Below are 22,604 nucleotides of genomic sequence, written 5' to 3'. Positions count from 1 at the left end.
TTAAATTCATTTGAATAAAGTTTGAAAATGTTAATGCTTTTAATCATCCTAATTGCTATTATTGTCCTTTACTGGCGTAATTTCTTTTTCTTTGAAATGTATTTTCTATTAATAATTTCAATGTCTGTAAAGCACTTTTAATTGCCTGGTGTATGAATTGTGGTGTTGAATTGTTGCCTACACACACCTTCTGTGTGTGTAGGAGAGTCAGTGTATCTTAGAGATGAGCAATAACTACTGCCTATTTTAAGTAAATTTACAAGATTTTAAGAATATTTAAGAATATTTATACCATCCCATTTTTTTTTTTTTTTTTGCATCAACCAGAGATGTTCACAAGTTTTTTTCCAAGTCCAAGGCAAGTCTCAAGTCTTTGGTCATGAGTTCAAGTCAAGTGTCTAGTCTCTAAAAAATAAGTCTCATGTCTATTCTGGCTGTAATGAGCGTTCTATCATCTATCACCCAGTGTGATGGTAACCTGATAAATCTGTAACATTAATGTTATGTGGTCAACAATAAACCTGTAAGCAGTCTGTAAGCCGACAGTATAACTGTTCTCTGCTTCACGTTACCCAGTAGATGGTGGCAGCGGAACGTAACCCGTCCATTTTTTTACGTCATGTCAACGCCACTCAATGCAAACAAGTGTGACAAGCAAACTAACACTCACTCATCTTTGCACATATTCAGTTACAAACTAAGTCAATGTTGCATAGCTGATGCTAAGCTAAAAATGTTAAGCTAACCGTCCATATGCACTAATGTGACTTCACGCAAGTTCCCAATCCAGGTGAGTTTTCAGGTGCCTGATTGAAGTAGCTGATCCAGCGTCCTTAATTTTGCTACCCCAGACTTTGCACTTCTTTTGTTGATGCCATTCTTTTAAAAGCTTTTATAGCCAAATGTAATTACAAAGGGTAAATTTACAGAAGCAGCTGCAGGTGTACCGGTTGCCAAAAAACTCTGATGCAGTCATCTACCAACACAAATTGGGCCTTGGGTCAAACTAGCTCAAATCCTTATACTTGCCACTTTCAATCAATTTTGAGGACAAAATATTCACTTACTGCCTAATGGAACCCACCAAATTACAAGTGGGTTAGGGTTAAGATAATCAGTGTTAATCTTGCCACATCAGTGGTCATAATGTTATGCTTGATTCATGTACATATATATATATATATATATATATATATATATATATATATATATATATATACACATATATAAATATATACATACATATATACAGTTGCCAGAACAAGTATATAGACCTTTTGGAATTACCTTGATTTCTGCATAAATTGATCATAAAATGTGATCCGATCTTGTGCTAAGTCACAACAATAGACAACACAGTCTTCTTAAACTAATAACCTCACAAACAGTTATATGTTTCATGCTTTTATTGAACACAACATGTAAAGAGTCACAGTGAAGGGTGGAAAAAGTATGTGAAACCATAGGCTAATGGCTTCTGCAAGAGCTAATCAGAGTCAGCAAACCTGGAGTCCAAACAATGTGACAAGATTGGAGAAGTTTGTTAAAGCTTCCCTACCCTATAAAAAAAACCAAAACAAAACACACACACCTGTTTTGAATTTGCTTATCTCAAGAAGCATTGCCTGATGTGAACCACGCCTTGCAAGACTTATGATTAAGAATTGCTGACTTGCATGAAGGGGTTAAAAAAGTATCTCCTAAAGCCTTGTTGTTCGTCACTCCACATCAAGACATATTGTCTATAAATGAAAGCAGGTCAGCACTGTAGCAACTTTCCCTAGGAGTGGAGGTTCTGTAAAGATGACTGCAAGAGCACAGTGCAGAATGCTGAGTGAGGTGAAGAGGGCCTGCATGGTAACATGAAATACCAAGTTTATCAAGAAATTTTGGAGGAAAATTAGAGAATTTGAGGTCTCGCTGTCAATTGAAGCTGAACACAGGAAAGCAGATGCACAGAGGTAAAGCACAGAGGTAAATCAATAGCAGAATGGCTTCAACAGAAGGAAATACACCTTCTAGAAGTGGACCAGTCAGAGTCCTTACTGCAATCCAATTGTGATGCTGTGGCATGACCTGGAGAGACCACTTCAAACCAGACATCCCAAGAATACTAATGAACTGAAACCATTTCCTTAAGGACAGACCACGATAAAACATCTTACAGAGCCATTGGTGGGGGACTGTATCCTGTTAGACACTGTACAGGAGAGACTATGACTGCTGTTGGCATCTTTCAGACCATTTTATCTCCTGGGAGTTTAAACCAATCCCTGGAAAACTGTAATGATTACATTACAGGGCCAAATAATAGGGAAGCTACATAAGCTATAACTGAGAGCTTCAATGCTGCATGGTCTTGAGACACAGATCAACCGGTCTTCATAACGGATAACAGGATTGTGAGTTTCACCTCACCTTCCAACTGGACGTGTTGTCACTAATGCCACTTCTGATTACAGAGCGCAGAAGAGTGCTCACTCCATTCATTATTATGAATCTTAGAAGGAAAAAAGCCATGATTCAATTGGTGGAAAAAAGTATCCACATACCCTTATACTTGGATACAATCGCAAATATTATATTTGTAGAAAAATTGTTTGTGTGTTGCAGAATGCATGGCTGCTTCAGACAGACACAAACAAATGCTTTTTTTTTTTTTTTGGTTAACTGACAAGAAAGAAATACCAAAAGGAAATCTGCGATCATTTCAACATGTCTGTTCAATATCATCAGTATCAAAATCAACAAATAAAAGAGAATGTGTTCAAAACCAAACCAAAATTAAATAAACCATCACATCTTTGAATTGAAATTTAGTAGCCATTCCATTAGCATGCAGTAGAGCTCTAGCTTTTCACAGTTCAGGGCTAATCTTATCCCATTCTTCTTGAACAACTATGTTTAATCCTTCCAAATTCTTTGGTTTAAACTTCAAAACGGATTCTCAATGGACCTCATGTCTGGAGATTGAGCCAGTGACTTTGAGACCTAGATATTGTGCTTCAGCATTCAAGTTCTACTTGCCCTGAATGTGTGGCAAGGGGCATTATATGGCTGAAACATCCAGTTTTGATCCTGAATGAACGGTGCATGTGCAGAAGGGAACAGCTGGGTTTTGAGAATGGCACAATACTAGGCAGAGTTCAGTGTGCCATCAAAGAGAGAAAGATGGCCAACACCAGCAGCACACATATCCCTAAACTGTGCCTTCACCATGCTTGACTGTAGCTAAAGATAATGCTTCGCCTGGCCTTCCGTTTAGCCTCACATTACCAGGAGGAGAATTTAAAGGGGAACTGGGGTCATCGGACCACAGAATTGTCTTCTAATTCCTGGCTGTCTGGATACCAGTTCGGTTTGAACACGAATGCAGGAATTCACATATTGTCATTCAGCGGTTTTCTGTGCACATGCTGACCAGGATGCAATCATTTCTTGCTGAAACCCTGAAAACCCTTGGATGCGCATATCTTGGTTTGTCTTCCAATCTGTTGTTTTCTCTGTATATTTCTGCACAGTGTATCTAGCTGCTGCAGGACTGCCTTTGCACTTTCTGGCCATCTGACAGCAGCTGTTCCATTCCTGGCTGAGAAACTGTATCTTTCAGCATATTAGCTTAGCTAAAGCTAGTTTTATACAAAAGGTACAAAGCACAACAGCCAAAAAAAAAAAAAAAAGAAGTTTTCAAACAATGACCTTCATTAGTAGATCAGTGATACCAAAATGACTCAATACTCAAAATTTCTAACGTGTTTCTTTTGGAACTAGGGGTGCAACTAGCGATTATTTTCATAATTGATTAATCAGATTCCGGCACTTATTTACCTATTACTTTTTAATTGAGCTTGAGGTTGTTTTCTGCATGTTCTAACTCACAATGTAGCCATTACAGATAAATACTTCAAATAATCTTTATTAAATTGAACCGATGAAATGCAATATAAAAATATAAAAGTCCTAGTTTTTAACAAGGACTTAGCAATGGTAATAACATAAAGACAAAACAAGCATTTAACTAAACAAAGTGCAGTGAGCATGTACAGCATTCTACAGACAATGTACGCACTTTTACCAGTGCGGGAAAATGCCCCTCATTTTCTCTCCACCGTCTGAGAGGGTCTTCCCCTTTTTGCCTAGTTATGGCTCTACCAAGTACAACTGTACTTAATTTCTTGCCATTAGGATCTTGTCGTCGTCCTGGGTTTTCTCTTCCTCCTCATTCAGACTGTCTATGCATAACTGAAGGAGGTCATCCAGTGCTGATTTTTTAGCGTAAACAAAAATGTCCTTCTGCTGTTGCTCAGAGTCACCACAAGCTCTCTCCTTTGCATCTTTGATAGCACAGACTTCAACTGTTCCTTTCACCATTGTGACATCATCAGCTGCCATAAACTTCAGCGTGTGAAACATTGCGTCAAGGGTGCAAGAAGTGGGTTGTTTTTCTTTGCAGAAACAGTGTATAGATCTTTGGTTATCCCTTTACTTACATTGACCAGAAAAGCTTTCCCTGAAGTTATCTCAAAACAGGGTTTGTCTATGGACTGCTCCAACCCTTAGACCACAAGTGAAAGACAAGAAGCAGTTGTGTACTTCAGCGCACTAAGGTAAATGGTAGCACTCTGAAATGGCTGTAACCCAGCTCTTCAATCAGACCCCATTGATCTGACTTTGTTGTGTTAGTTGCTTTGAGTTACTTCAGGATCAGACAGAGCTGCAGTGATTGGCCAGCACTGTTCCTGGAGTCTCTCTAGCATAGAGTTTGTACTATTCCATCTTGTGCTGACATCCCGGATCAGCTTGTGCTCTGCGGTGTTCATTTGCTGCTGTTTCACCTTCAGTTTTGTAGTGGCCAGCTCGCTTCTTTTGGAGTGCTCCACTAAGCTTCGGGCTGCACCCAAAACTTTGATGATGTTGGACTCTTTGAGGGCAGTGTTAACTATGCGCTGGAGTATATGCCCAGCGGAGCAGAGGCCCATCCATATTTTTTTTTCAAGCAATCACGTAGTTGCCACTATGTTTGACCCACCGTCATGAACTACTGCTTTTATTTTGATAGGCAAGATGTTGAATTTTTCTAGCACGTCTTCCATCCATGTCATGATGTTTTCAACAGTATGCCTCTCTTCCAGAGGCACAGTGACAAGGTTCAAGATTTTCGTTTTCCAATTTTCAGTGAAGGCAGGACACTCCAAGGTATGCCTCTGTGACACAGCTGGTCCACATGTCAGCTGCAAGGGAGCTGATGAAATCATCTATGATCTACTTTACCTTTAAAGACATTAGAGGCAATATTAGCTAAGTTTAAGTGCAGAGACCCATATGTTTAAAATATCAGTTTTAGATTTGTTTACCTTATCTCAGCCATTTTAATTTTTAATTTATTCTAATTAAATTTATTCTTCTTCAATTGTAATATTATTTCTGAATTAATTGTATTATCAGATGTATAATTGCTTATGAAATTGAAATGCTAGTGTGTGCAAACACTTACCTTCATAAATGTTTTCTCATATCTCTTCTCTATTAACTTGGTGAAGAAGTAAGTTCTTGAGGGCAGGGTGTATTCATTGATGAATCACTTCTTGAAAGCCTTCGTCATCAACCATGGAGACTGGCCTCATGTCTGTGACCAACATGCTAAGTACGGACTGGGTGAAAGCAATGGCTTGCCGTTTGGTGCATGCATGCTTTTTATGAAAAGCATCCATTGAACCTTTACTCTTCTGACTGCATACATTTGATTACAATAAGAAAAGAAATTTGTCAAGCTTAAGTGTAACATTACTCTAATAAATTATTTGATTACATATTTTATTTATGATTCACATATGTTTTATTTTACTTAAAAATAAACATTCAAGCTATATTTTTGTTCTTAATTATATAATCCTGCAGCAAATACAGACATAGTTGTCTTGCCTCTCAGGGAAATATATAGCATCTTGCATGCATTCAAGCGTATTATTTGTAGTGTCGCTAAGTTAATGATAAATGTTAAAATCCAAGACAGCTCAGTCTGTTACATGGTTAGCAAGTGTACAGGCTAAAGTTCTTACCGAACCGAGTCTCTGTCATCACGGTCCACCAAAACTCCAATGTGCTTCCTCTCCAAATGCACCATCATTGTGGACATGCTGCTGTGCCAAGCAAAGTCTCTTTCGCAAAGTTAACATTTTACCCCCCCCCCCCTTTTTTTTTTTTTGAATTGGCGTGAGTAAAATATTCCCAAACTTTCAAGGTTTTAATGCAGCAGGAGCTGCGTGAGACGTGGATGCTGCTATTGCGCTCACTGATTTATTTTGGTTTGAGGTCGCTATTGCGCAAGTGCAGGTCTCAAATCACACAGCCAGAGAAATGGCCCTTAGTGTAGCTAAATTTACCATCAGAAAACACCCGTGTACATCGTCAAAAATTTTAACGATTTGTTGCCAATTACAATCAATGATTAATTTACTTGGATTTAATAATCAATTTATTGTTGCAGCCTTATTTGAAACCAATCAATTTCAAGTTTTTAATGGCTTTCTTACGATTTGCTTAGTGTTTTAGCTGTGACTGTACTAAAGGAAATATCAATTGGAGACTTAAGATTGATTCTTAATGCAATATATCACAAAAGACTTTTACCACCACTGTATATATACACCTTTTATCCACAAATGTATTTGTCAGGTTCTAAGGGGCCTGAATGGTAACAAGAAAATATACTCCCCATCCCTACACCACTACCACCTGCCTGAACCATACATGCTCTCTTTTTAGTTAATGGCAAACTCTACCAATCCAAATACCATTCGAATGTCACAGCAGAAATTGAGAGAATTTTGTGAGCCCACACAAATTGTAGTTTCAGTTTCATGTTCTTAGTAGCACCCTTCTTCCGCTGTATTAAAAGTTTGATATAATGTGCATTCAGAACTGTTCTGCACACCTCTGTTGTAACAAGTGTTATTTAAATTGCTGTTGCCTATCTATCAGCTCGAACCAGTCTTGCCATTCCCTTTTCACCTCTGGGATCAAAAAGGCATTTGCACCGAGAGAAGTCACACTCACGATATATTTTTTTCTTTTTTGGACCGCCTCTGTAAACTCCAGAGATGGCTGTGCATGAAAATCTTCATTAGATCAGTAGTTATGAAATACCCACATCAGTCATATATATCATCATCATACATCATCATACATCAACATATATCACCTTTCTTCTGATACGTAGTTTGAACTTTAACAATTTGCTGTCTTGTGTTTGGTTGACCTAACAACTTGGCCAGTCAGTGTAGATGGGGACTGGACCCCTAATTCAATGTAACTGATTAGGAGATGGGCAATATTGAAGTACTGTGTTTACATGCAACATGCCCCCTCCGTAAAAAGGGTATAGTGAATGATTTTGTGCTTCATAGCACATACAAAACGCAACTGCTGTTGTCGAGCAAGTAACAGCACAGCAAAACAGACTGAAGAGTCTCACACAAAGGCTTGAACAGCACTTGAGCAGCAACCTGGCAATAAGGTTGGATGGATCGGTGCAAGGACAGTGTTCCCCGCAGTTGTGTGTAAACTCAACAGAAAGGTAAAATCATCATCATCGTTTCGATGATGATGATAATCTCAAGAGCAGCCTTGTCCCCGTTTTCTCTGTTTATGACAGACATGAAACAACTCTACTTTACTGCTACTGAGTATGTGAGGCTGTTGTTGGCTGATGCTGTACGGCATTTAGTTACATTAACCACGGTTATAAACCCTGGTTATAGTGATAATAAAATTGGTCACTAACCACTTGGCAGTTTTACTGCAATTTATTAGAAAAACGTAAACAAGCCCATTGACATGATCCATCCATTCATTACCTGAAACCATTTATCCATCAGGGTTGCAGGTGGGCTGAAGGACCTCTCTTCTGACATTGGGTGAGTGTGCTCATAGTCACATCGACAGACAATTTAGAGTCACCAACTAACCTACATGTGCATCTCTTTGGACTGTGGGAGGAAACAGATGTACGCAGAGAACACAATGGGAGAACACAAAAACTCCATACAAAAAAATTGAATATATATATATATATATATATATATGTGTGTATGTATGTATGTATGTATGTATGTATGTATGTATGTATGTATGTATGTATGAACAAACCAAGCCAGTAAGTCAAAGTGATTGTCCGTAGACTTCTGAGACAAGATTGCACTGAAGCACAGATCTGGGGAAGGGTACAAAAAATTTCTGCTGCATCAGAGGCACCAATGAGCACAGCAGCCTCCATCATCTGTAATGATTTGGAGTCACCAGGATACTGCCTGGAGCTGGCCCGGTCAATCTGAGTAATCAGGGTAAAAGGGCCTTAGTCAGGGACATGATAGAGAACCCAAATTACACTGACAAAGTTCCAGCACTGTTTTGTGCAGAGAGGAGAAGCTTCCAGAAGGACAAACATTTCTGCAGTACTCCAAGAATCAGACCTGGGGCCAGATTCTCCAATCTGTTCTTAAGAAAGATCTTAAGTAATGTCTTAAGATCCAAATCAGTAAGTTTATAAGAAGGTTCTGAAGTGCAACTCCTCAAAATTTTCTTAAGAACAGTCTCAAATCTTACAAATTTCTGTATTTTTCCTACTTACGAACTTCTAAAAATACGTCACGAATGTGTGTGTTGCACCCTACAAGCCAATAAACATTTAAAAGGACGTTAGTCATAAAATTAACGGTCAGACGTAAATTATGGAGAAGAAAAAGAAGAGGTCCAAAAACTTCTCAAAGCTGGAGCTTGAGGTTATAATTTAGGAAATTATTGTAAGCAAAAAAAAATAAAAAATACTACTTGGGGAAATGGACAACATTGGAATAACAGCTGAAAATAAGTCTAGAGGGTTGGCAAAAGTGGCTGAGGCTGTCTCAGCAGTGGGAGGGAAACTGAGAGATGATGCAGCTGTCAAGAAAAAGTGGGTGGATTTCAAATCGGAGGTGAGAAAGAAGGGAGCTGAGAGGAAACGATTGATGAAGAAGACCGGTGGAGCTGAAAGTATTGTAGCGTTGTGGGGTAACTAGGTGGATGGAGGAAGGATGAGGAGGAGGCGGTGTCGCAGTTTGCTAGCTCAACAGAGCCCACATTTATTTCCTTGCCACATTACAGCTAACCCAAGGTTGAGATGACAACCTGAAAACAACAAACAGGGTCTCTATGTTTTTTTAACTGTCGTGAAATTTCGCAGCTTACCCACAACATCCCCCACCCCTCCCCAGAACAACCAATCAGCAAATACCCCAATGGTGCACACCTCCCGCAGCAGAAACAAAGCAACAAACCCATATCATAGTAGTCCCCATACCCAGTGTTACAGTAATAATCTTGACTAGATAAGATTAATTACATTAGAGGCTTAACTTTTCACTGTAGGAATTTTAAGACAGATCGATGTCTTAAACTTGAGGGGAAGAAAAAAAAAAAAAATTAAAAACAAATTTGAAAACTTTGTTTTCAAGAATACCATTTATTCTTAAGTTTTTTCTTAAGAAGAAACTTACAAAGAAAGTTGAGAAAATACTGAAGAAATTTATTTGATATCAATTTTTTTTATTCTTAAAACAGAAGTTAAGAAAAAAATGGCACTTAAGAAGTTTTTTTTCCTCAATAAACTATTGTGAATCTGGCCCCTGTATGGTAATTTGGACAGACAGAAGCCATTCATCAGTAAAAGGCACATGACAGCCCATCTGGAGTTTGCAAAAAGACTGTGAGAAAAATAATTGGATGTATGTTGACAAAAAGATTGAACTACTTGGCCTGTATATTGTCTGGAGTAAACCAGAGATCACTCATCTTCTGGCCAATACCATCCCTACAATGAAGCATGGTGGTGTCAGCATCATGATGAGGGAATGTTTTTAAGCAGCAGGAACTAGGAGATAAGAAGAGTTGGGGGAAAGATGCATGCAGTAATGTAGAAGACACCCTTGATTATAATGTGTTCCAGAGTGCTATGAAATGCAGACTGGGGCAAAGGTTCATCTTCCAACAGGACAACGTCCCAAAGCACACAGCTAAGATCACAAAGGAGTGGCTCAGTTAGAGCCCAGACTTGAACCCGATTGTACATCTCTGTGCACTGATGCTCCCCAGCCAACCTAATGGAGTTTGAGATGTTCTGCAAGGAATGAGAGAAACTGCCCAAAAATAGGTGTGCCAAGCATGTCATTCTCAAAAAGACTTGAGGCCATAGTTGCTGCCAAAGCTGCTTCAAAAAAATATTGAACAAAGGCTGTGAATACTTATGTTTGTTTTTTCACTTTGTCATTATGGGGTATTGCATGTAGAATTTTGAGAACATTTTGTAAAATCCATTTAAGAATAAGGCTATAACATTTCAGTGTTAGTATTGAAAAAGTGAAACGCTGTGAATGCTTTCCAGATACACTGTGAGTGATGTGATATGGATAGAAAGCAATTACCACCCTCAAAAAAATATTTTCATTTGTTTTTCAATTGAGTTGTACAGGATATGGGTCACATTAAAGGTGGAAAAATTATTTGTCTTGGTCTAACGTTTTACTTCACAAAAACCTTGCATTCTAACAGGGGTGTGTAGACTTTATATGAATTCCAGGTTGGTTGAGGTCAAATTTCCTTCTGAACTAATATACACCTCAGTAATACACTGAGCAATATTGGCTTACCTTCATGCACAGTCACCCCACAGTTGTCACACTGGATGATTTCATCTGCATCCTCACTGTTGTCGCCCAGACAGACACAGCAAATGAGGATATGTTGAGTGCTCCATGTCTGGGATCGGTCCAGCAAGGCATCCTGGGGAATCAGGAAACATAGATGCAGAAAATCCATTTATCAAGGATCCATCCTTCTGACAAGAGCACAGATCCAGTAACTAAGTTGATTAAAGAAATATTGTCCTGGAATCACTCAGGCACAATCTAAACCTCTCACTGGATTATGATTTGTGACTAATTGTTCAGTATTCTGGAATACTATAAAATGTGGACAATGTGAATTCCAAATACCTTGTGATTTACAAAAGTAGGAGGTAGAAGACACTTCAGTTTTTCAAGAGCTTCTTTGAGCTACTTCTCCAACGTAACTTTTTCATTAATAGAATGAAGTCTGGCTTACACAACCTTTATATTATTACATTGCGACTGCTCAAATTAGTATAAATTTAAATGTTTGGCACTTTGGTGCTGGTACATCCAAACAGTGAGCTTAAAGAGAAAAACAAAAGCTTAATTTAGAGCAGAGGGGAGCTATAATATTTCGAGTTGTACTCACCTCATTGCCCTTTCCCTGGGACATGCTGTCATTAGTAAGTTCTTCATCAAAAGTACCAGTGCTCTTCGCTTTCTTAATGGCTTTCTTAACTTCTTTGTCACTATCACTGCTGCTATTGTTGTTGTCTTCTTCACCATCTTCTTTGTCGTCATCAGCATCATCATCGTTGTCATCATCCTCATCCTCGTCATCATCGTTGTCATCATCATCGTCATCATCATCGCTGGCACTGCCACCATCCTCTTCCTCAGTAGCTCCTTTCTGAGTAGCTGCTTTGCCTTTTTTCTTCCCTGCTGTGGGTCGCCAGTCATTATCATCCTCACTGTCATAGTCATCCATCTCATTCAGTTCTTTCATGGTTGTGAAGTCCAGTAAGGGACGGTTCCTGCGGAAATTCCATTTCTTAGGCTCAGCCTGAGACTCCTCAGTGTTCAAACTACCAGAGCCAGTGGTAGAGGTTATACCTGAAGCTGGCCCAGGCTCATGCTCAGGTTCAGGCACAGGCTCTGATGTTTTCCTGCTCTTACGTCGGCTTTTCAGTGGAGTGGTAGCAGTAACATCTTTGGCAGAGCTGTCTGAGGAAGGTTGCTGTTTGGACTTCTCATCGTCTTCCGTTAAGTTGTCCTCAGCAGTCGGGTCTTTGGCCTCCTTCTCATCTATACCATCCTCTGTAGAACCGGCATTCTCCGATTCACTTTCCGAACCTGCAGCACTCGCTTTTGACCCTTCTTCATCGCTGCCATTTCCTGTGCCGTCTGAGCCTGTCAGAGCAGAAAGTGATGAAAGGGACTTAAAAGAGTAACAAGAAGAGAACATTGGTAATGGGATAAACAACTTTAAATCTATTGTAGACACATTGAATGGCCCCTTTAAGTTGATAAGAAGAGTCAACTTTGTTTTTGCCTGTCTACTTGCCTCAGCAACTTCAGGTTCCGAAGTTTGTAGACCAAGTTTTGCCATAAAATAACCAAACCCCACAACTAAGCAAGATAGCGATAAGTGATGGAAAAAGAGGGCAATGCGATGCCATTCCGGGAAGGGCAACACAGCTCTGCAGCTGTTGGGCTTCTGAAGCAGACATACATACAACCTTTCTTATCAAGCAGGACAGATCCTAAATGATGCAATAAGAATACATAATGGAGTTATGTCACACAAGGACACATTGTGCTTTTTCTGAAAGTATGGCAAATTCGAATTTTTCATTAAATCAGGAAACAGAAAAACATGAGGCATGCAGAAATTTAAACTGAACTTTGACCAGCCACAGGAATGAAGGATACACACGACCAGTTAAAGGTTTGGACACACTTACTCATTCAAATTAATAGGAAAGTGTGTCCAAACTTTTGACTGGTAGTGTACATTTGTATGTAAGGTGTGCCCAAAAAAAGGCATCTGTAATAATGTTGAGAAGATGAAGATGAAATAGCATGACCACAAGTAGTTGACAAATTTATATACCTAAGGTTCGGGGTGCATTAGTCTTTGGGATGATGCAAACAGAAAAAGAAAAAAAAAAAAAAAAAAAGAAAAACTATCAATAAAGTAATATAATGTGATGTCCTCCCAACCTCATACCATCTGTATATCATACAGATGCTACTGTACCGACACGACAAATAAATAAAGTCCTGTGATGGTAGTTTTGAAAGCCACCATAAAATGTAAGAGTGGAAAATGAAGCAAAATAGGTAACAGCAAAGACACAAACTCAACATGGTCAATTCAAAACAAATGTGAATAAAAAGAGTGATAATCAAGCTATTCGGAAGCAAATTTATACACAACCCAGCAGCAACCCAGTAAGTCAAAACAACCTTTGTCTCTACAAGACAAAATTCCATCAAACACTAGCAACAGGTTTTAGGGGATTAAATTTGGCTCAATAGGATTAGTGTGAACTGATCAACAACCCATGTTTGAATGTTTAATCTGTAAATATTAATATTAATATTACCTTCCATGAATACCAAACATTAATTTGTTAACACATAAAAATATCTTGTAAATAAAAAATGGATTATCCAAGTACACAAACAAATTCCACAAAAAAACACATCCGTTAATAATGTACAAATATACAAACAAATGCTTACCATTCAGCAGAGGGTATTTTTCAATCAATCTTTTATTTGGATCTCACAGTAAATCTCAGTTATGAGCCTTTGGTATTGTGTTTTACACAGAAACTTGGCAGTCTAACACTAAAATCAACTTCTGTCACTCTACCACTTTAAAATGACATGTAACTGTCTGCTGAAGGCATAATTTCTGCTTTTCAATGTTAAGAGCAGGTGGTTTCCATGATAATGTAATTGGATAATCGTTATGGTTTACCAATGACAGTAACCTGCTTCAGATATCTGATGTCTGTGGGTGGTGATCATTGTTTTTTCTATTATTTTTTTTACTTAGCCACTCGTGTAGCTGTACAAGCTAAACCTGTTGCCATAAACATTTTAAGTTTTCTGCTGAGACCTAAAGCATGGTGCTTTGAACTTCATACACTGTGGTGATGATGACAAAAATGCCATATGAATGAAATCATATCAAATCTGTGAAGATCTGCATTGCCCCTCAGGGCAAGCCCTCTCTCTCATGCCACAAAAACAACATTAAATATATCTAGATAGTTACCATTATATTACAATTGGCTGGCACCCAGTAAGCAGGTAAAAAAAGGATTACCTCTGGTAGTTAAGGTAAAACATAATGTTAAAAAAAAAAAAAAATGCCTGGTTAGGAGTGTGTTATTATTAGATTAGATTTCCTTTATTGTCCCACAATGGGGAAATTCACATTTATTGTGCCAAACATAGAACATATATGTACCCTGAGACTAAAGTGCAAAAAAGATTATTGACATCGGGATGATAATTGCAGCGGGCCATTATTTGCAGCAGGACAACTACGTAGGAGGTAGCTGTGAGCCACATTGATAAATTTGTGACGCGGACCACAAAAGAGCCAGCACCTTCACACACACACACACAAGACAGACTGTTGCTTCTCTGAAAACGAAATACAGATCTCAGCTCAACATTGAGAATGACTTGAGAGTGGCAGTTTCAAACCTGCAACCCCATTTTGAGAGGATGTGCAGTGCAAAACAGGCACATTGCAGCCACTAATACAGGGAAAGTTCTCTTGTTTTTGTTTTTTGCAAAGATTGCAAATGAAACATATTTCATTAGTTGACTACTGTAATTTTTGTTTTTGATTCAAGATATCAGTTAAAATGGCACAAATGCACTCATTTTCTTTTTGAACTTGGTGTTGATGTTTTATAAAATGAAATGTAATTTGTCAAGATTATTGTTGGGGCGACAGGGTCAAGTGGGGCTTGAAAATCCCCACTTGTTCAAAGTGGGGAATGACCAAAAGAGTTTGAGAACCACTGGGCTAGCAGATCACTCAGTCCAAACAGACACACATTCTCTATCAGTTGGCAAAAATTCACTGGGAGAGAGACAACAGGGCAGACCGGCATAGACTACCATCCCTGTGATCCAAAAACAGATACTCAGAAGAGCAAGAATGGATGACAAAAGGTAGTTTATCAAGTGGGTGCAACAAAGCAACCAACAATTGAGGTTGAGATAACCATGTGCCCTTGTTTCAATTAGGGATAAACGATTTTGGAAAATAAGCTAATTGCAATTTTTATCTCCAATATTGCAATTGCGATTTTTAAAAATGTTTATTTTAACCATGTTTTTGTTTTTTTGTTTTTTTCAACAAAACATCATGAATTATTTTAATATGGCCAACAAAATTTTAGATACATTTAGTATATAATGTTCTTTCCCATAAGCCGGGTGTCTTTGTTAGAATTAAAAGGTCATAGGTCAAAGGTCACAATAAGATGCAAGAGTTGAAATAAATAAATAAAATGTTTAATTAACTGCTCATTTCAGAAAAATAAGAGCAACAAATCTCTGGCTTTGCATCTATGTATTTGAAAGAAAAAAAAAGGTACTGTTTAACAGTATATTTTTAAATGACATCTATCTTACTGCTCCCAAGTCAGTAACAAGTTACACAAACTGAAACACACAATTTGCCTCTACTACTTTGAAATTATTTTGGAAAATCAAAGTAAATAAAGTTCTTAAAAAAAAAAAAAAAAATAGATAAATAAACATACTGTACCATTTATCAAGCGTATTTATCAATGCTGTGAACCCAGATTTGGTTATCGTGCTGAGAGGCACCCTATCTTTAGCAATTAACTCAATTATTGCCTGAGTGACATCCCCGTGCCATTGAGAACTACGCTCATACAGAGCGACTCTTTTCAAACATGTCGGGAAATAATGCCTGTCTTGGGTTTAGTGTGTGTGGCGCACTGGTGCTCGGCTGTCGTAAATGGCTTTGGGGTGTTTTTTTAAGTGCTGGAAGAGGTTTGTTGTGTTGGCCCATGAAATAGCAAAAGTGGTACAGCATGTTCTGCGCAACACCTGACACTGCGCAGCATCTTCCTGTTTAAAGCTGAAATAGTTCCACACCACTGATCTGCTGTTCCTCATCAAGACTAAAGTCTTAGTTGAGTCAGTTTCTGATGGTTCCATTAAACTATAGACCTTTGCGCAAAAGGCTAAGGTGCAGCATAAAAAGTTGATGCAGTGGACTGCTTCTCGTCTCTCTCTCTCTCCAATTAATTCAAGTTTGTATTAAAATAATTTAATGTATATTAATATTTATTGCATTTTTATTGCATAAAGAAACATTTGATAATTATGTATACTAATCAAGTACTTCAACAAAAAAGCACTACCATTTGTCCACAGCAAAAGCTTGTGTGTATACACCTGGGAAGCCAAAAAAAAAAAAAAAAAACTAACAAAAAAAAAAAAAAACACTGTGCATGTATAAACAGAACAATTGCTAGTAAGGATGTAAAAAAAGTTTATAGTTATAGCAGTTAGGGCATGCCTACCTGATGCATCTTCCACTTCAAAGTCACTGTCATCTGAGCTGTCGTAGTCCAAGGCATCTAAGAGAGAGGCAGCCAATGGCTTGACCTGCCGGCGCTTCAAACTGCGGTCCACTAACAAAGAGAAATCGCAGGGAAAAAATTGGGCTTACAGTGCAAAAATAAGCTGTACAAATTTATGATACAAAAAGGTGGTTGAAAACTGTATGTTAACGTGTAAACAAAACATTAGAATGACAAGTGGTTTAACCCTGCTCTGCTCAGGGGCTGGAGCCATCTGTCAAAACAGACTTCAATTTATTCTTTGAGGTAAATAAAAACAGACAGTAAAAACTATCCATTTATTAGCCATTTATTAGTGAGGGTTTTTTCCTGGATATCATCTTACTGGACTTGGCCTGCACTGGGTTTGCTCAATTCATTGCATCAATGGTTTGTCTTTATTTTTGGGATATACAGCTCTGATTGAAGCAAAGCTGTAGTCTTGCTCATACTCCCTTTTCCAGGCTTATGTGTAACTTAGTCATATTGCATTCGGCTGCCTAACATAGTCCTCCACTTAAAAACTGAATCTGCTGTTGTCTTGTCCAGTCTGCCATTACGGAACATAACTCTTGTTTTAGTGTTCAGGTTGAGCCATAGTGCATGTCACTGGTTTTTTACAGAAACAAATATACATATAAACACAGCATGTCAATTCATATTCCACTGACATATACTCTCCACACCTCAGTGACATAAAAAAAATTCCATAGTGTACATGCTGCTATAGTGAGTTATTTTTTTTAAATATTAAGCAAACGAATACTGACATTCAACTTACTGGCCTTAGCCAATAAGTGGCCGACACCAATAAACACCAACAAACCATACTAAGCAGCAAACATGTACACTACCAGTCAAATGTTTGGACACACTTTCCTATTCATTTGAATGATAAAGTGTGTCCAAACGTTTGACTGGTAGAGTATGTCAATGTGAAGTAGCACTGTATTGTTTTAGTACTATCATTGTAAACAGTTGTTTTGCAGCTAATATCTTACTTTAACCTAAATGGTGCGCAGCACTGAATTGAGGAAACTTCCGTGTGGCTTTAGAATGAATGTTACTCAGGAGTTCCTGTTCTACCTTAACATTTAAAGTTCAAAAGTGGTAACTGCTGTTGTATTCAAAGAAATATGACTTATATGTGTTTGTATATAGCAAACACAGACCTCTGTGAATCACTTCAGCGTTAGCAGCAGAAGAGCAAATGACATGTTAATAACATTCGTTTTCTCCGATACCTATTAAATTGGGACGATTATGAGATCCTCAAGCCCCTCTCACGCTGCAATGTTCGCAAACAAAGAGCAATACGGAGCTGCTATACCTCCCAAAACGATTCGCAGGGGTATAAGGATGTTTGGAGAGTCTTTACTATGCAAATAACAGTTAATCACACAAGCTGTTTTAACATAAAAAGCTTGCCAAACCCATTAAGACCACAAAACATCCTTAAAACGGCAGCTGCGTCGCCAATTTACATTCTTGTGTCCCAAGCACTGTATGTAGTAGCGGCTAGCATTAGCATTGTTGTCATTCCCTTAAGATTCCCGCTTCACCCAAATTAAATGACGAGAATATGAGAACAGCTTTAAAAGTCTGAGATTTGAATGACAATAACAGACCAAACGTGCCAAGCAGCACGAGCAACTAATACATATCAACATTACTTGCAAAACCAAACGCTATTTACGAAGCATAGCTAGGCTAGCCTATCGGGATAGCTGCTAATTAGCATCAGTTCGACATAGGAAATTAGCGTATTTGTTCGTTACACCGACACGTCTAAAAACAAAACCGTACTGGATTTTAGAGAAACATTGCAGTGTAGAATGCAGTACTCACTCGGATGTTGGTTTTCACTCCAAGGAACGAGGCAGGTCTCCTGTTAGCAGCATGTTCGGTAGACAATGACAAACACACGATTGACGTCCACACAGGACAGGATGTTGTTGCCATGGGGACAGTTTAGACTGAAGCACAGGTTAGCTACATTAAATGTACAAATTCATAGGAAAAAACACGAGTAAATAAATAATAATTACAATTTGATCAACTTTGGTTAACTTTTTAGGTTTCGGTATTTTCTTTCTTTACTTCTCTGTCCAAGTGATCCCATACTGTCTCTATAATGTAAAGTTCTGGACTCTGTGAAGGCCAGTCCATGACTGTGTTTTATCAGCTGTTTGTCTCTTTTTCATTGCATTTGCAGTGTGTGTAGGATCGTCAGCATGCCAAAAATTAAAACCATTCCTGTTTAGGCACTTTCCAACAGGAATGGCATGATGAATGAAAGCCTGTCTGTACTTTTTCGCATTCATGATCCAATCAATATGTACAATATCGCTACCATCATTGGCAGAAATGCAGCCCCAAACCAGAACAAACCCTCCAGCATGTTTTGCTCAAGTTTGCAAGCATGTTGGGACCCAAAAAGTTTAAACTTTGGTCTTTCAATGCTTAATATGCTTTTCCACAAAGCTTTATTCCACTCTTTATGAGCTTTAGTCTGTTCAAAAAAAGTAGTTTCTTGGCTGCTACATTTTCACAGAGATCATTCCTGATCACACTTCTTTGGACTTTAAAAGGGTCAACTTGGCCTCCTGATGAAGCTGTCAGTAAAAGATCTTTTTCAGTAAATCACTGGTCACATAAAGCTGTTAGCAATGGTGTGAATAAAGGTTCCATTCCATTTAGTTTTGAGAAAAAAAAGATCCCCCCCTATTGCTCAAGTGTAAGGAGAAGTCCCAGTAAATACTTGCCACTTAAGCTTATAGAAGCGTTATTTTCAGATAAAAAAAAAAATAAAACTAAAAATACTGTATATACTTTTCCCGTATTTTCTGGTTGAATTCTGATAAAGAGGCCAAAGAATGATTATAATATGATCATTATAGCATTCCTAAAGCAAAAAAAAAAATGCAATGGTGGTCAAAGACTTTTGCACACTACTGTATACTTAATGCACATATGAAAAGTATAACATACCCATTGCATTGGCTTGGAAGTCATTTTAATATTCTACCACCATCACATAAAAAGTATAACATTTCAATGTAGTTCAGCTCAGCACCAGTCAGTGATGACCTCTTTAAACTTTGAAGAAGAAGAATTTATGGCTGAAGTGTTAAATTGAAATATAGTTCATCAATGTAGGTCTATTGATCGATTGATCAATTATATTGTAAACTTTTTTTAATATAATGGATTTCTTCACTATCCATGGTAAAAAAAAAAGGGTGCATAAATTTGCACATCTCAAAATGAGCCTTGTTTCACTTGTCCTCCTCTGACTTTACAAATTTAGCAAATAAAAAAACGATGGCACTGATGGGGCAGGCAAGCAGAAGGGATGATTACCCCTGCCATTGCTTGATGACAAATAGCCCTGTTTTTTGCTGTGGACAGGTAGTTTTTTTTAATCAGCTTGAATCAAAACACATTGAGAATATCAGGGTAACCATCATTGTCACCATTACCATCAGCATTTTGATTGTTTCCTCTCCTGCTTTGATTAAATCAACACAATGCCTGTGATACGGCCGATAGTGTTTGTAGAGATACGACAATGGTGGGTCTGAAATTGCAATCAGTTTGGAAATTTTAAGTGAGTCCAGGCAAAAATGTAACAGATTTAAACTCAGTAGATATGATATTTTTCCTACATATATATATCAACTTTCATACCTTTGGCTAGTACTGCAAATACATGTTGAGAGGGATACTCAAATCTACATATTTTGTTTTAAATGACTTGCCATCCTGATGATACAATTTGTGAACAACGATCATGCTTGGTGATGTTCAAATTGAATGCGGAATAATTTATTTTTTTCAGTCTTTCAGTATCAAAAGTAAAATAAAGGTCTTGTGTCAGATGTGTGTAATATAAGCCTTGGTCTGGAGCACTCAAAAGTTTTGAACACACTATTTGAGGCGAAAGGAGCTTCTGCAGAGCTCAGAAAGACACAACTAAGACAGATGATCAAGTACACAGGGACATTTCTGCTGTATTGTATGTTCCAAAGAGCTCAGCAGCCTTGATCACTGAGGTTGCAGAAGTTTGTTACAACCAGGACACTTTTGAGAGAGTAAATCTTTTATTTAAGAAGTATTTGCATTTGGGAATGATGTCTGATCCGGTAACACCCTTTATTACTCTATATTAATAAATTAGTGCTCCTTAAATAATATCCTGAATCATCACACATTCTCCACTATTTGATATGGTGGTGTAAGAAAGTGCTAGGGCCCTTTAAAACAAATAAGGTGCACAAATGTCCAAGGGCTAGGATGAAATGAATCAAACAATAAAAGTCAATGTTTGCTTTAGTGTGATTTAAGGGGAGCAGTAGAAAAGGGCAGTGCAGGCTCAGTGCAGAGCTGAGATCTTGAGAAAGGATCCTACCACAGATATCAGTCAGCATCATGAAGCAAAGGACAGTTTGCAATTGCACTGAATGGAAGAATAGCAGAGGGTTTAGGAAGTAAAAACATTACTGTAAAGATGCACCGTGACTAGCAAGGTTTAAAACCTTAGTTTAAGAGGAGAAATTGCATTCGATGTTATTTATGAATGCTGTTGTAACATGTACCAAAATGTCTTTGTTGATTTACAGCCTCCCTTCACGTCAGGATTTTGCATTTAAATTGGAATATTTATCCATTCATATGGCATAAATCATGGGACTCCATATTCTACATTTATCTTTCCTAAGACTGCCTTAACATTTCATTCTAGACAGTGAATTGTATTATTACTCCACTGGTAGTGCCTGATTATGTCTTAATGCAATAAAATGTTCTCTGGTAACCAATTACTTGTGAGGCGTGCAGAACAAATTATATTTCATGAACCATTTTTTACAACTCTCACTGAAATGTAGCTGGGATTGCAATTTGATGAACATTGAATAAAGAAGAGACTCCCATAGGTCCACCAAGGGTTGAAGCATTGAGTACTTGTGAATGAGGTAACCTATGGACAGACAATCAAAACAATTTTACTTACTTAGGTAAGTACTTTCAATTGGCTTTATTTGAGAACATTTTCAAATGTTGAGCCAAATCTTGCTTTACTTTTTAATTCTCAGCTGGCTTGTATGACTGTTTCATAGATCACTTGTTGCAGCATGATTAATAGCAAGCTATTTATGAGATATTGAGATCTTGCTTATATTGAACAAAATGACTTCCTGCACACACAGTATGCCCTTTTGATCTGCGTGAGCTTACACAAACTTTTCATGATAAAGAAACAATAGGTGCAAGAAATCAGCTGTTCTTGCACAGGTTATTATGCCCAAGTATCAACTGGAACAGGAACCCTGTAGAAACTTCTTAGATTATTACTGTTAGTAAGGCCTGAGCCAGAACAGACCAATGGCAAGACTGGAGCCGATGTCTTTTGTAAAGTTTATTCGCCAGGCGCTAGGCAGTATGAGTCCCTATTTTAAGTAGTCTGTTTGCCTGAGTGAGGACAGACCTGTCCAAGCCCACTTTGTTTATGATATATGGGTTATTACTATTATCATAATTATTAGTGCTCAAGCACAGAGGAGGGGCAGCATGGTGGCTGTGGTTAGTGCAGTTGCCTCACAACAATGTTGCGGGTTTGATTCCTGGGCCTGGGGGCTTTCTGGGTGGAGTTTGCATGTTCTCCGTGTGTGTGCATGGGTTTCCTCTGGGTACTCCACCTTCCAAAGACATGCATGTTTAGGTTAATTGGTGACTGTAAATGTCCTGTAGGCCTGAGTGTGAGTGTTCGTCTTTGTCTGTCTGTATACGGTATGGTGGCCCTGCAATGGACTGGTGACCTGTCAAGGGTGTACTCCGCCGTCGAGCCATGTGAGCTGGGATTGGCTACAGCAACCCCCCGAACCCAGAAATAGCTAACGGTAGGAGATGAGTGAATGAATGAATGAATGAAAGCAGAGAGGGTTTGAGTAAAATGTATTACTAGGGATCCAAGCGAAAGTGTGCTGGGGGCCATGCACATAGTGTAGCAGCAGTGTGGCCCTGTAAGTAATGCAATCAGGTATAGATTTTTTGGGGTCCCAGCAGCAAAGCTAGTAGAGTATTATTGGTTTTGTTGTTGTTATTAGCGATCCAAACAGCAACATTTCAGTGTTGCTAACCCTAACCCTCATTGGTAGTATAATCAGGGGTGCAAACCCAAATGGGCAACACTGGTCATGGGAGCTGCTTCATACACATGGCCCTTAGTACAAGGTATTACAAAATGACAGACTACAAAGACTTAAAATGTCATGTCAAATCCAGTGAAAAGTTTTTGAATGTGTAACACAGTAACTTCAGTCTACAGTTC

At 38.3% G+C, this 22,604-nt stretch overlaps 1 protein-coding gene and 1 long non-coding RNA gene across 4 annotated transcripts in view; both read right to left on the bottom strand.

The window, feature by feature from the left end:
* Window positions 1–18,228, bottom strand: part of phf14 (PHD finger protein 14) — a 102,371-nt gene extending 84,143 nt beyond the window's left edge. For all 3 annotated transcript variants that reach the window (XM_029513557.1, XM_029513558.1, XM_029513559.1), the window contains exons 1-4: window positions 18,122–18,228; window positions 16,235–16,345; window positions 11,293–12,053; window positions 10,683–10,815 (exon numbers count right to left, since the gene is read on the bottom strand). In XM_029513557.1, coding sequence (XP_029369417.1) covers window positions 10,683–10,815; window positions 11,293–12,053; window positions 16,235–16,345; window position 18,122 — 1,006 coding nt within the window. In that variant the 5' untranslated portion in view covers window positions 18,123–18,228. The remainder of the gene's footprint in view (window positions 1–10,682; window positions 10,816–11,292; window positions 12,054–16,234; window positions 16,346–18,121) is intronic.
* LOC115050628 (uncharacterized) lies at window positions 4,446–6,174 on the bottom strand. Its single transcript, XR_003841221.1, has 3 exons — window positions 6,060–6,174; window positions 5,495–5,730; window positions 4,446–5,271 (listed from the first exon to the last, which is right to left on the bottom strand). It is a non-coding gene; the product is annotated as an uncharacterized LOC115050628 (long non-coding RNA).
* Window positions 18,229–22,604: the final 4,376 nt, after the last annotated feature.

Source organism: Echeneis naucrates, chromosome 11 (genome assembly GCF_900963305.1).
Source record: "Echeneis naucrates chromosome 11, fEcheNa1.1, whole genome shotgun sequence".
Lineage (NCBI taxonomy): Eukaryota > Metazoa > Chordata > Actinopteri > Carangiformes > Echeneidae > Echeneis > Echeneis naucrates.
The sequence above is the reverse complement of the archived record's forward strand: the minus strand, read 5'-3'. Positions and strand labels throughout refer to the sequence as shown.